General features: G+C 33.1%; 1 protein-coding gene across 8 annotated transcripts in view; it reads right to left on the bottom strand.

Moving 5' to 3' along the window:
• Window positions 1–12914, bottom strand: part of NAV3 (neuron navigator 3) — a 396053-nt gene that overhangs the window by 144525 nt on the left and 238614 nt on the right. For all 8 annotated transcript variants that reach the window (XM_031553711.1, XM_031553705.1, XM_010708375.3 and 5 more), the window contains exons 4-5: window positions 10914–10986; window positions 6838–7012 (exon numbers count right to left, since the gene is read on the bottom strand). In XM_031553711.1, the coding sequence (XP_031409571.1) occupies window positions 6838–7012; window positions 10914–10986 (248 nt within the window). The remainder of the gene's footprint in view (window positions 1–6837; window positions 7013–10913; window positions 10987–12914) is intronic.

The following is a 12914-nucleotide window of genomic DNA, read 5'->3' as shown; positions in this document are numbered from 1 at the left end:
TTTTTTTTGGTCAGTGAAGAGAGAAACTCATCATATCCATAGCTGCTGCTGCAAAGAGTACTGTTCTCTTATTAACTGGTATCTGCCAAACAACAATATGTAGAATATCATATCACATTCACAGAACTGTCTGTGAAAATATTAAGAGATAAAAATGGATGAAAGAACTGACTGTAGCAAAAAGTAGCAGTACAAACATAAAACTGTGACTAGAAGGAATACGTGAATACAAGTGAAAGATCAAGTCATACATTGCCAGCAAGGAATCTATTGAGGAAGAAATAAAAATAAGAAAACATTTTGCTTCAGAATAGATAATAAAATAAACCATAGGACAAAAGAAAGAATGAAGACCATAATAAATCACTATGGCTCCCACTGCATGCTATATTTATTCAAATTATATTTGCCATTTACACAAATGTTTGCAAGCCATTTGAATTAAACAGATGCCAGATCTGGAAAAGGAAAATATTCATGGACTTCAGCAGAATTTATTTTCAGAGAAACAGAAGAATGAATGAATCTGTACATATAGAGAAGGCAGAGCAGGAAAGAATATCTGAAAAGAAAATAACTATATTCTAAGGTTACGTCAAAAGGAAATATAGAAAAAGATGGATCCGGACATTAAAAAGATAAATGGAAGAAACCACATTAAGAGCTACAGGAAAATTATGGCTGAAGTACATCAAAAAGGAAATACAAAAAGTAACGAGTGATAAGAAGCAAAGGAGAAAAACAGGACCGAAAGTATCTGAAGCAGATAAAATGAAAATCATCACTAAAGTGAATTAAAACATTCTTTTGAAAACTGCAAGGACAAGAAGAAAGGATGACAGTTTCATCTTCAAGTGCAGACAAAAGAAGAGAGGTATCATCCTTGAGCAGGTGGCAGAGGTAATCTAACAGGAGAAATCAACTATATATCACTATATGCAGATACATGATAAATAACATAACTAACAAAGGACAAGAATTTCAGGAACAAGTCCAAAGAATTATGTAGGAAGGTGAAACATATCAGCAGTTTCTGAGAGGTCAATAGCAAAAAGATTAAATAAGAGATGAAACGTTTAAGGAAATCTGAAAAGCTATTACAAGGATCTAAAATGTTTTATAATTTACATTTTTATATTTCCTCTCTAGTATGTGGTATATTATAGCTATAAAAGAGACTATTTCTTTTGGAAATTGAAACTCTTCTTCAAAAGAAATTTTCTTTCCTTATGTTAAGCTTTAACATTGCTTATCTTAGAGAGCGTGGATTACAGGGAAGAAATCTATGAAAAATATATTGTTGCTATTGCACTGTCTGCCATTTCCAATGAAGGTTAGAAGAAAGGAACATCTTTTGCAATTATCAAAAAGCAATCCTTTTGAGCACAGTAATTTCTAAGTTGTTCAAATGCAACAGGAGTATGTATTACAAAACTACAAATAATGCTCATGCTTTGCCTGTTGTTTTGAAATATCCATTTTATTAAAAAATCACAACTTGCTACTGAAACTGTGACAGAAATATTAATATTTAGGACACAGCAATGGTGTATTTTTTATGTACTTCTCTGTCATTATATCATAGATACAGCCTAGAGAATTCCCAAAACTGTAATAATCTCTAGCATCTATGTGAGAGTTACATAAATGTGTAAATTAATTTGATACTTGTGTGATGTAAAAAAATGGAGTGTGCAAAAAGATTAACTGGTAAACTATATACAAGAACAAATCTCTGATTTATGCAATCCAACGTTGTTACATATAATCTATTTGCTTAGGTACACAGTTAACTGATATAACTGGTATGCAGATACACCACATAGTTTAGTTACTTGGGCTACAGGAAGGATGAACTTCATGCCCTGGTCTGTTAAGGCATCACAATTTCCTTTCATTGGCAACTGTAAGGACTGTAATGATAGTATCTTTAAGGAGCAGAATGAAATGGGGCAAAAGTTGACTCTTAAAGGAAGCTCAATTAAAGTAAAATGAAATCCCAAAGGTCCATTTGAAAGTCAGCTGCCATGCACCCTTTGCAATCACATTAGGTAATGCAGTTCATTCTGCATTATCTCCCAGACAAATAAAAACACATCAGATATGGCTATTAGCTCGTTTCATTCAGATATCTACTGGAAAAAAATAAAATAATAAACCTTTTTCTAATTTGTCTTCTTTTCAATCATTAAACAGTTATTATATAGTGAAAAAAGCAGGAGCAGCATACCTGGTTATCTTCATTAAAACAAAACGATCAGTAATGGCAAGAGCTAAGACAGAGAAGAGATGTAGTTCATCCCTTTGCTTTTCATTAACCAAGACACATGACTCATTTTTTAGCCTATGTTGGTGCAATGCACTTGGTGCAGACTATTAAGGCAATATTTTAAACCTCAAGAACACTGAAACAAAGGCCTTTTTCTAAACTGCCAGTGGTGGAACCAAGATTGGCATATGGATCGCCAGTATTCAGGCATGGATCTATTTAAATTCATAATCATAACCACTACATTTGCATTACTGTGTTTTACACAGCACTAGCTGTGTGTTCAATTCGCTTCATTTTTTCCCTAGTACATCTAAGAAGTAAGCAACATGAAACCGAGTTCATTACACTAGTTATATATGCAACTGCCTGTAGAAATCAGCTACCTAACTTTGTTTATGCACTTAGGAAAACCAGGGTGCTCTTTTAATATAACAAATTTAACAAAATCCATCTGGACCTCAAGCTGTGCTCATCATTCCTGTACGTGATAAAATAGTTTGTCCGTCTTCTGGAATTTTGCTGACAGCTTACTGAAACCAGTTACTGCCTAATCCATAAATGAGACAGAACTTCTTTCATCCACATGTGTTTTCTCTTAGTATCTGGGTGGTTGAAAGATCATCACTGCAGAAAGTTTAGATGTATTGCTGTGATAATGGAATCCACCAGCAAAATGAAGCATAAAAATATAATGTAACCATTGTTGTCATGTATCTGTACTGACAGATATAAATAAGGCCACCAGCACTGTATTTTTTAACCAAATCTCTAAGCAGCAATGCAGTCATAACTAAACAGTGAAGTGTCTATCCCAGATTTTGAAATATTCAATTCCCAGTTAGTCACAAAAGAACGTAGGAAATTTTAGGATGAAAAGAAATCAGAAATCCCATCTACAGCTGTTCTCTTCCTTGAATTACCACTTATTGTTTACCACAGACTTTTCCATTAATTGCTAAATGATTTTAAGAGATTTTATGCTTAGGGGTACAAAGTTACAATCTACCATAAATAAAGCATATTCTTTGAAATGAAATTCCACTTACCATAAATCAGCTTCCTTCATTCTTTTTATATTTACTTCATTATTTGGTTATCCTCACTAGAATTACATAGGACAATGATACCCTTCCACATTCAGAATCTCACTCCCCTTCTGTGTATACAGTTTTCAAAATTTTGAGTTTGTTAGGGATAGTTTACAAATGGCTATGGATGCTGAAGTACTGCCACACTGATCAACTGTAGATACCTTTGTTAGGAGCCTGCCACAGAAAAGTTTTCATGGAAAACCATCTAGCCTAAATTAACTGCAATTATAAAGACATATTTTCAAAGACTTAAATTACAACATGAGATGTGACTGAACACTGAACACTAAAAAAAAAAAAGCCTGTAAAATGCATCTTCCTTTGTCAATGTATTTAGTTTTTGTTTCTTTGTGTTCATACAAACAGATGCACACCAAGCACACTGCAATGTATATAATCCTTAAAAAAGATCTGATTCATCTAACACGGTAGAACTATGGGATTTTTCAGCTAAAACAAAAAGAGGGCAGCACTTGAAGTGTGCTGTGTTGCCATCTACCCACAGGTGCATGTAGATATTTTTTTAAGGGTACATTCAGAACTGCAACAGACAGTAAAGAAAGAGAGTCGTTGCTCAATTATAAATTAGTAGTAAGAAATTGTCTTAAAGATTACTATCAACTATCAGTTCATAAAGACTTTCTAAATCCTGCTCTGTTAATCAGTCATAAAATTGTAGAATAGGAACATTTAAAGATCTTCTAGTTCCCTCTGTAATTAATGTTGAGACACAAATGCCGTGAAAGAAATTATATCACAGAATTAATTGAATCTTGGGAGTCATGTAAGCTACTTGTCCGTAGTTTAGACAGCAAAATGTAGGCAAGAGGCAAGATTAACACCATCACAGGAATTTTATTAATTTCATATTTTGACTTCCTTCTAAATGAAACCTTCTTATTCATTTCGATCTCAAAACTAAGAAGTTTTTTAGCAAAAATGGCTTTTCTGATTGAAAAAAATAACAAGTTGAGTTAAATAAGATGACTGTTAAGAAAGGGAGAGTTGCTAAGTCCCCCATAGGCAACTCACATTAACAGATACTTGCATATATACATCTGTGGAAATCATATTTTCCAAATGCAGTAGAGGTGGACATGTAACTCTATACTAATTTCCTAGTATTACTTCAGAGCAATGACAAATGAAAGAAAAAAAATCTATTTGTCAACTTGTTTAAGTCCTCTTCTTTGTATTGCTAGCAGCTCAGAATACTAGAAACATTCATTCACAATAGAAGATAAGAATCTTTCAAATAGACAACTTTCACAAAGAAGGATCTTTATCTTTACAGCCTTTATGGATAAATATGGAGATAGAGAAAATCGTGTTCAGTCAGTACAGAAGTTTGCAGTGAGAAATACTCAAAATACATATATGTAAAAGCAAACAGATAAATTCTTGCTTTTAGTTTACAGGTAGGAAATAAGACATTATTAATCTTGGTGTACTTCTTTACAAAGAAAAAAAAGTAGTTTAAATATAAATAGGTATAAATAACATGTACAGACATTAAATGAATGAGACAATCTTAGCCTCCCAGCATTAAGGCAGGAAGTCTAATATGCATTGATGAAAGTAGAAATTGTTAAGACAGCCTAAGATGTCACTTAATGAAGTCATGAAAGCTGAGATTCTGGATGCAGAAAGACTCCCTTCCTTCTAACGATGTATGTTTAAACTTAGCAAAGGAGAAGTGCAGAAATAGGCACTGAAGATCTTGCAAAATTATAATGAAAGGAAAGCTTTATATAAATTCATGCCCACAGCACTGACCATTCCTGAGCAGACAAAGAACTAGTGTTCAAGTTGTCTTCCAAATGATAAACAACTGCTTTTCTCCAAGTTTTTTGGACAAACAGAATTCTGTACAATAGCCGTGATGCATAAATGAACATCATAGCTAGTTTTAATTTAAAAAACTCCATGGCTGAATTAGAAAAGCAGGAGATGTTTTCAGTTTTACTAAACTGTAAACAAATCCCAATAAGCAGAAGTATCTGCATACAGCTAACTAAGCCCTTAACTCTATTGATCAAAGCAGTGAATATTTCTAGGCCTCTATTCAAAATATCTTTGTTCTAATAAAAAAGTAACAACTTTTTGAATAAGAAGATAATTATTTCCTCCTATGCAGATTAAACACCCTACAGATAGCAAGAAAATCAACTTCAGAAAATGTTCAGAGTGCTCAGATTCTTCCAGAATGATGCCATAATTCCTTAGATTATATGCTAATAAAAACTTCACAGAAAAAAAAGCATTCAAAGAAATTAATTTTTAGAAGCGGGAAAAAAAATGCATTCCACATTATAATGTCTAAAGCAATGCAAGTGTATCCTAATTTTTGCATCAAATGAGATATTTAAAATGCCACTGACAGTGTTCTCCTATAGATTTATTTTTGCAACATTCTGAGTCTCAAGGCAAAGTTTTCTATTATTTTGGAGTGCAGAATGTTTTTTCAACTGAAGAATAAGTTTCATAAACATGAAAGAGTATTTTAGGTGCAAACGGACTCAAGAACCAAAATTTAATCTGCATTCTCATATTTTAATCACTGATTTATCATATTCTAGACAATTGTTCATGAAGCACACAACATCCTTCAAACAAGAAAATTAATGAAACAAGTATTAAAGCCATCAGAGCAACATTAAAGCTTTTCATTAACAATTCACTTATAGTCTTATGCGTGAATAGCTTTTTTCCTTCCTCAATACAGCATAACTTGCTAATACTTTTGATTTAAATAAATACTTGTTTAAAGCTGATTCTTTTGTCATGGCCAATGGGAAACCACCTTCTCCAAATATCTCCATAGCTTCAATATGAGAGGAACATAATTCAACTAGTAAGGATGCCACTGAATTTTTTGCCTTCCTATGTAAATCTTAATTTGACCCTTTAAAAGAAGAAAATGGATTAAGATAATTTTTTTTCCTTTTCTTTTATCATTTCAAAAGCCATTCAAACAGAATTAGGTACTTAAAAACAGAAAGCATGGGAACAAAAAGAGTTAACAAACTGAACTATCAGTTGTGCCTTTTTCCTGTGTATTTTGCTAAGCATTTGAAATAACTCATTTAGATGTGCAACTGGGCATAAGAGGAAAACATGAGTGTGTGCTAATAATCTCTTACTGTGTAAAGTACAGCTGAAGCAAAATGTAAAAAAATGCCTTAAAATTAACTAGAATTTGAGCTAACTTTAATTTAACTAGGGAGATTATCATTCTACCTTTATTATAAGAAATACAATCTTAATATCAAACACAAGATAAATATCGTATTCCTACATATATACAACAACAGTAATAATAAATAAATAAATAAATAAATAAATAAATAAATAAATAAATAAATAAAATACAAGTCTCTTGTAAGGGATCTATTTTTCCACAAAAAACTTCTCCTTTTTGAACACGCAAAATAAAATGCTTTTACTAATAAGAAAATTAATTTTTTAACCTACCTCGACTGCATATCTTGTGTTTTGGACTGGCTGATTTCTGCTGGAGATGAAGGTACTTGCTGTTGTAGCTCCACCAAAGACTGGTAGTACTGTTGCTGATGATGTTGCTGCTGTTTGTATCGAGACAAACTGAAAAACAGCCCTAAAATGGCTTTCAAATTTCCATTCCTTATTTCTATATTAAAAAGAAAAAAAGAAAAAGAAGTGAAAACACAGTGGTTTTAGACTTTCAGTTTTGAAGAAGTTTTACACTCTAACATCCATGTAAACAAACCTATACATATTTATACTCTTCTGCATTTCTCTCAGCTATGAGAGACATGCCAGGTGTCATTGATACTTTATTGTTTGTTATAGTCTTTGCTTATTTATGTGCTGTTGCAAGAAACACATCTCCCTAATGTCCTTGTGATGAAACACATGTGCATGGTCATAAAGAAGAGTAAAGCTAACATTAAACAGTATATATATTTGAAAATAAATACAGTACTCAGCCTCAACTCAGTACAAGAATTCTTGGGAAGCAGAGAGGCTAGAACAGCTAGTAAAAATCTCTGTTCTTCTGGCTTTAGGTAAACATCCCTTCTAACTAGTGGCTTTACATTTCTCTTCTGGCTTCTTGGGCAAATTCTTTGCCCAATGGCAGTAAACAATGACTTCTAAAAAAAGTGGAAAGAGGAGATGTCTGCAATCTAGTGGATGAGTGCATATGCACTCGCAAGAATTAGGAAGGAACACAAGAGAAGCAGATTAATGGAAAATACCAATGAAAAGAGGTGACCATAGGATTTGTGATTACATCTTTGAACTTTCCAGTAACATGATTTTCTAGTTTCCTATTCCATGCTGCTTGTACTGATTAACAAAAACTTCAAAACTACAGCTTTCACTTGTGGCTAAAATAGCTTTCCATATGAAATTTTGTCTCTGGGTAGAATCCTTAAGTCTCCCATTCCTTTCTCTTTGTCTTTGCACAGCCTGAGATGAAGGTTTTAAAAGGCTAATGTTATTCTTTGCTCATAAAGGATCTCCATGTCAAAAAAGAAGCCTCAGGGGGCCTTAATGAAATTATCTGCAGCACTTAGGTCTGTTCATAACTTCATTATTAATTTTCTTTGGCACTGGGCTTCTTGTGTAAGGTTTTCATTAGGCCGATAGCCTAACATGCAACATTTCAATCTTTCTGTCTTTCCTGCAAATACAAAGACCGAGTTTTATGTGTTACACAGCCTTTCCTTATAAATGCTTAATACAGCTTATAAACAAACACTGTAATATTAATGTTCTTTAAATCATATTAATTGCCTTTCCACAGGTGAAATGTTGGTGAATACATAAACGTGCCATCAAACACTACAGCACTTAGGCTCTCACTCTGTTCAGCAAGAGCAAACAATTCTGAACACCCTAATGTACCTTGCAAAATGGAAATTTGTTCTATGTATCTATACTTGCTCTTGTTCCCTATGAAGATGCAGTAGGATCACTGATTCCTCATGAGATCATCAGCAACATGCAGAAGAACTTTCTCAGAATTAGGAGGCTGCTTAAGGAATAATGGCTTCTGTAGTTATACTGCTGTCAAGGACAATCAAGGAAGCTTTTATTTAAGATTATCTTTAAAAAAAGAGAAACAAAAGACAAACCAAAAAATGTAACTACCATTGTTCAAGCTTCTCCAGTTCTGTCCCAGATATTAATTTATTTATTCTTGTCATATTGCATCATGTAATTCTCAGGAAAATAATCCCTTGTTCATTAAATCACATCCATTTTATTTTTATCTTATAATTTCACCTTTTGTGTGTGTGTGTGTGTGTGTGTGTTAAACTATATGTGTAACTATTTGTAAAGGAGAATGTGAACTATGTTGCACTTATTCTTCCCTGCTTTCATACCAGCTACAGTTGGAAGATTTCTCTTAAAGCATAAACACCAGAAAATTATCATAGGTACTAAATATTTGCAAGGAAGAGGAGAGGAACTACTTTTCTTCACTGAAACTGGTTTATTATTTATCACTTGGATTCTCCAGTACAGATTTTGCTCTCAAGGTTTAAAAAACAACTTTTGTTCTAGAAATCGCTGCTCAAGCATCTAAATGAGGTGGGAAATTGGTTTTGAAATCATTAATCTTTGTTAAGATCATAGTTTTCTTTCTGGGAAACTGTCTGCAAAATGCATTAATACCCGTCTCAACAGTAGTAAGACATTTACTATTAGAAGTAAGAGCCATATTAGTTTGTGAACTTCATGGATTTTAAACACAGATGTGATGAAAAAAACCACTATGAAGATAACCTGATAATGATAAAAACGACATAGCAGTTTTTCTCAATTCCTTCTTTTCAAGGAAATTGCAATGTTCAAAATAATACATGTTAAAAATGGTACATTTAAGGGAGTCACGTTACTGCAAACTGATATAAAAACATCAAAGATATTAGAAGATCTACTCCAGAGTCAATATAGATCGACAAACAGCAAAATTAGTGTGAATATTACTTCAGAACACAAGGAATGCAGTGTTAAAATTCTGTCCTAATACAAGTTTTTAAAAATAGTCTTTGCTTTGAAAACTGCATTAGATTATTACTTTTAGTAGTATTTAATGCCAACCGGTTGAATCTTCTTACAAGTGGTTTTCCAAAGCAAAACAAAGGTTTGTATAAAGGCATGTATTACAGAACACACTCTGATTTTGATTTAATGAAGTACAGAGAAAAAGAATGTTGTTTTGTGCCATGCTATGAAACAACGAAGAGTATTGTTGTGAAATAAATTCATGCTACTCATACATTTGATTCTTATTTTGTATGCAAGTAAAAATAAGCTTCACTGAAAAAATTGAGTTCTAAATGACTTTCTGGGCAGCCTGGTCTAGTATTAAATGGGGAGGTTGGTGGCTCTGCATGTGGCAGGGGGGTTGGAGACTCCTGATCCTTGAGGTCCCTTCCAACCCTGGCCATTCTGTGATTCTGTGACTTTGAGATGATTGGCAGCATGTAAATATTCAGTATTCTCACACATCACCATATCTTCATTATATACAGAGGTTCCTTTTTATCACTTAAGGAGTTTTCCATAATTAAACAATTATAGAGAAAAGACAGCACATATCATGGCTGTACTATGCTTCCGCCAGAGGTACTTGAAAAGGTGGGGGTGGTAGAGGGTAACGATGAGTTAATTTTAAAATCAAGCACTAGCCAGCATTCAAATTTTTTCTTCACATTATCTTGTAAAAATAAATGGAAATTGGCATCTCTTAAAAAAAAGAATACCTTCTTTCTCTAAGTTTTGCCACATGCAAAATAAATATATAGCATTGTGACTTGGTAATACCTATTGGCTTCAGGTGCCACAGAATTCAAAGGGACTTCTATCGTGCACAGAACCCTGCAGAACTGTTTAATCCTTTACAAGACAGATGTTTGCATACATTTTATTACACTACAAAATAAAATAACTGCTTGAGTTAATTCTAAATTAATTCAGCAAAAATTACATATTAAGACAATTGGTACTTGATTTGATATATTGATTACTCATAACTGCATCAGGCACTAACTTGATTAAGACAATAAAAAGAGCTATACTGTAAGCAGTAAGACCGTTCTCTCTTTCATGTAATACAGCACATCACAGTTATGCAATACATTTCAGATGCATCCTGACAACACTATTACTGAGTATAAAAGCTCTTAAGCAGTTTTCCCCGGGTTTATTTATCTGAGCAAGATTCTTATATATCTATGTTTGTTGTTTTGAAACCCATATATGAAGAAGACAAAATGTGTACTTGGGGAAAACTGTACCTATCTGACATTTTGGCGATAACATGAAAGTGTTAATAAAGGTTGCCTTAAGTTTTGTAAATATACTATATTCCTTGGTTCAATTCCAATAGAAAACTAAAGTTTTCTCTCACTCCTTATCAGTAATCAATATTTGAATTCTGTTCATTCTGTTCAAAACAGCTACAGTTAGGCACAGAGGTACAATTCATATCTATTAAAAAAATTAGTTTTCAAAAAAAAATCCAGTTATTTGTTCTGATGATCAGTTTCTCTTACCTTCTGCAGAAAGACCTTGGACATTTACACCTCTGGCTGCCAGAAAGCTGAGGCAGACATCAACATTCTCAATCTGCAATATGAACATAAATAACAAGCAGCGTAAGACTATTTGACAAAATGTACTAAAGTGTAGGGGAAAAAAAAAAGTCCTAGGAATGAATACTTTACATTCACTGCATTCTACAGCTCTTTACCAAAGTTTAACAAGAATGATTACTCCTAATTAGGGACCTGATATAAAGCTTTCATTGTCCACTTTGCTGCTTAAAAACAATTCATAAATGCCCGATCCAGAATGGCATGCTGGCAAATCAGCAACCCATCTACTTAACATAAAACTGGATTTGATACACTGCAAACAAACAGCAATGAAAGCATCCATAGAGAGTTAGGCACTGAACATATGTTTAGAGAAGTGGATGAATTAGCTGAAAAATGAAATCAAAAGCATCCAACAAATGTTTTAGCAAAGGTATTTCCCTGGATGATGTAGAATTTTGTGAAGATTATGTCAGAGCAATGTTTTATTTTCCTTTTCTTTTTAAATATCATTCTAAATAATTTTAATTTATTTAAAGATTATGTATCTCTGAAAAGTGTTTGCTTATTAAAAGATATGTTGCTGATTTCAGTTGATGGTTTAGATGAATTTTATAGTTGCTACAGACAGTTTAAGGAAAGAGAAGAAGAAAACTTAGCCCAAATGTAGACTAATAAAAGGATCAAACTTCTGTCTCTGCAATGACTAGTCACAGCATTAACTCTTTTCAGCTCTCTACATTTCACAGATAAGAGAGCGGAATGTTCCAAAAGGTTCATTTGAATGACCATCCCTGACTGATTTCCCACATCCTTTCAGTAAGTAACAACTTTGTATGACTCAATATATTCTTATCTACTCAAAATTATGCTATGTGGAGTGGTGTCCTATGTCAAGTGCCTTACACGGACTTGATTTAAAACTATATTTTTTAGGTAGAAGGATTTTTTTTTTATTTTACATAATTGGGATCACAGAAATAAAAAGTTTAACAATATAATTAAAATACCTATTGCCACTGGGAAATATTAAAAGAAACAAGCACCAAGCACCACACCATAAGCCTGCAGTAGATCAAGACCATGCTATTACTTTTATTTTAATGTTCACATGTTTTACAATGTCTCATTATCATCAGTTTTCAGCCCTCATAGCATGAGGCTTAAATTCACTCCTTGACTAAAAAGTATTTGATTGTTGACAGTATCTTTCCCAACCTGAGAGAAATGCCTTTCATTGTGCTTATATTTCTATGATTGCACTTCTACACTTATCCTCAGTGAACACTATTAGATAAAAGGAATAGAAACATTATTTTTAACAGTGACCCTTGAAATATATATTATGAGTTTACAGACTTTCTTGACCCACAGATACTACTTATAAACATAAACATCTGCAAACCTCTTAGATATGTGCTTGTTAAGCACAACAAACTCCAAAGCATTAGTAACCGTATCTTTTAAAAAGTATTTTCCTACACTGAGTTAACTATTTCTAATGACATACTACCATTTATAGGAAATAATAAGCAATCTCTCTCCTAGATCAATTAAAAAAAAAAAAACACAACTCTGCTGCTATCTGTAATTAAAGTTACTCTTAAGTTGGGGTTCACCATAAAACTTTCTTCAATCAGCTTGGCAGCATTCACTTATTTGTACAGCTGGAACAGTGGAACAACCGTCATAAAATCAATGGGATTTTTCCAGTTCTGGTCAAGCAATGTAAATGCAGATGCTCAGGCATTAACTCTGTGATTTTCTTTAATGTTTATGTAGTTTCACATCATGAAAATAAATAAGCAAGTAGTCCAATAGATAAACAAACTAGGTCATTTCATAAAGGGCAATGATGTGATACACCTAAGTGAGTTCAAAGTAGGCTGCATCAAATATAGGAAGATCGACTTCTTCCTCACCTCCTCCTTCTTCTCCGAGGTGTGGAGCCCTGCTGCT

Source organism: Meleagris gallopavo, chromosome 1, assembly GCF_000146605.3.
Source record: "Meleagris gallopavo isolate NT-WF06-2002-E0010 breed Aviagen turkey brand Nicholas breeding stock chromosome 1, Turkey_5.1, whole genome shotgun sequence".
NCBI classification, from domain to species: Eukaryota; Metazoa; Chordata; class Aves; order Galliformes; family Phasianidae; genus Meleagris; species Meleagris gallopavo.
Note: the sequence above shows the minus strand (reverse complement) of the source record. Positions and strands in the feature narration are given on the sequence as shown.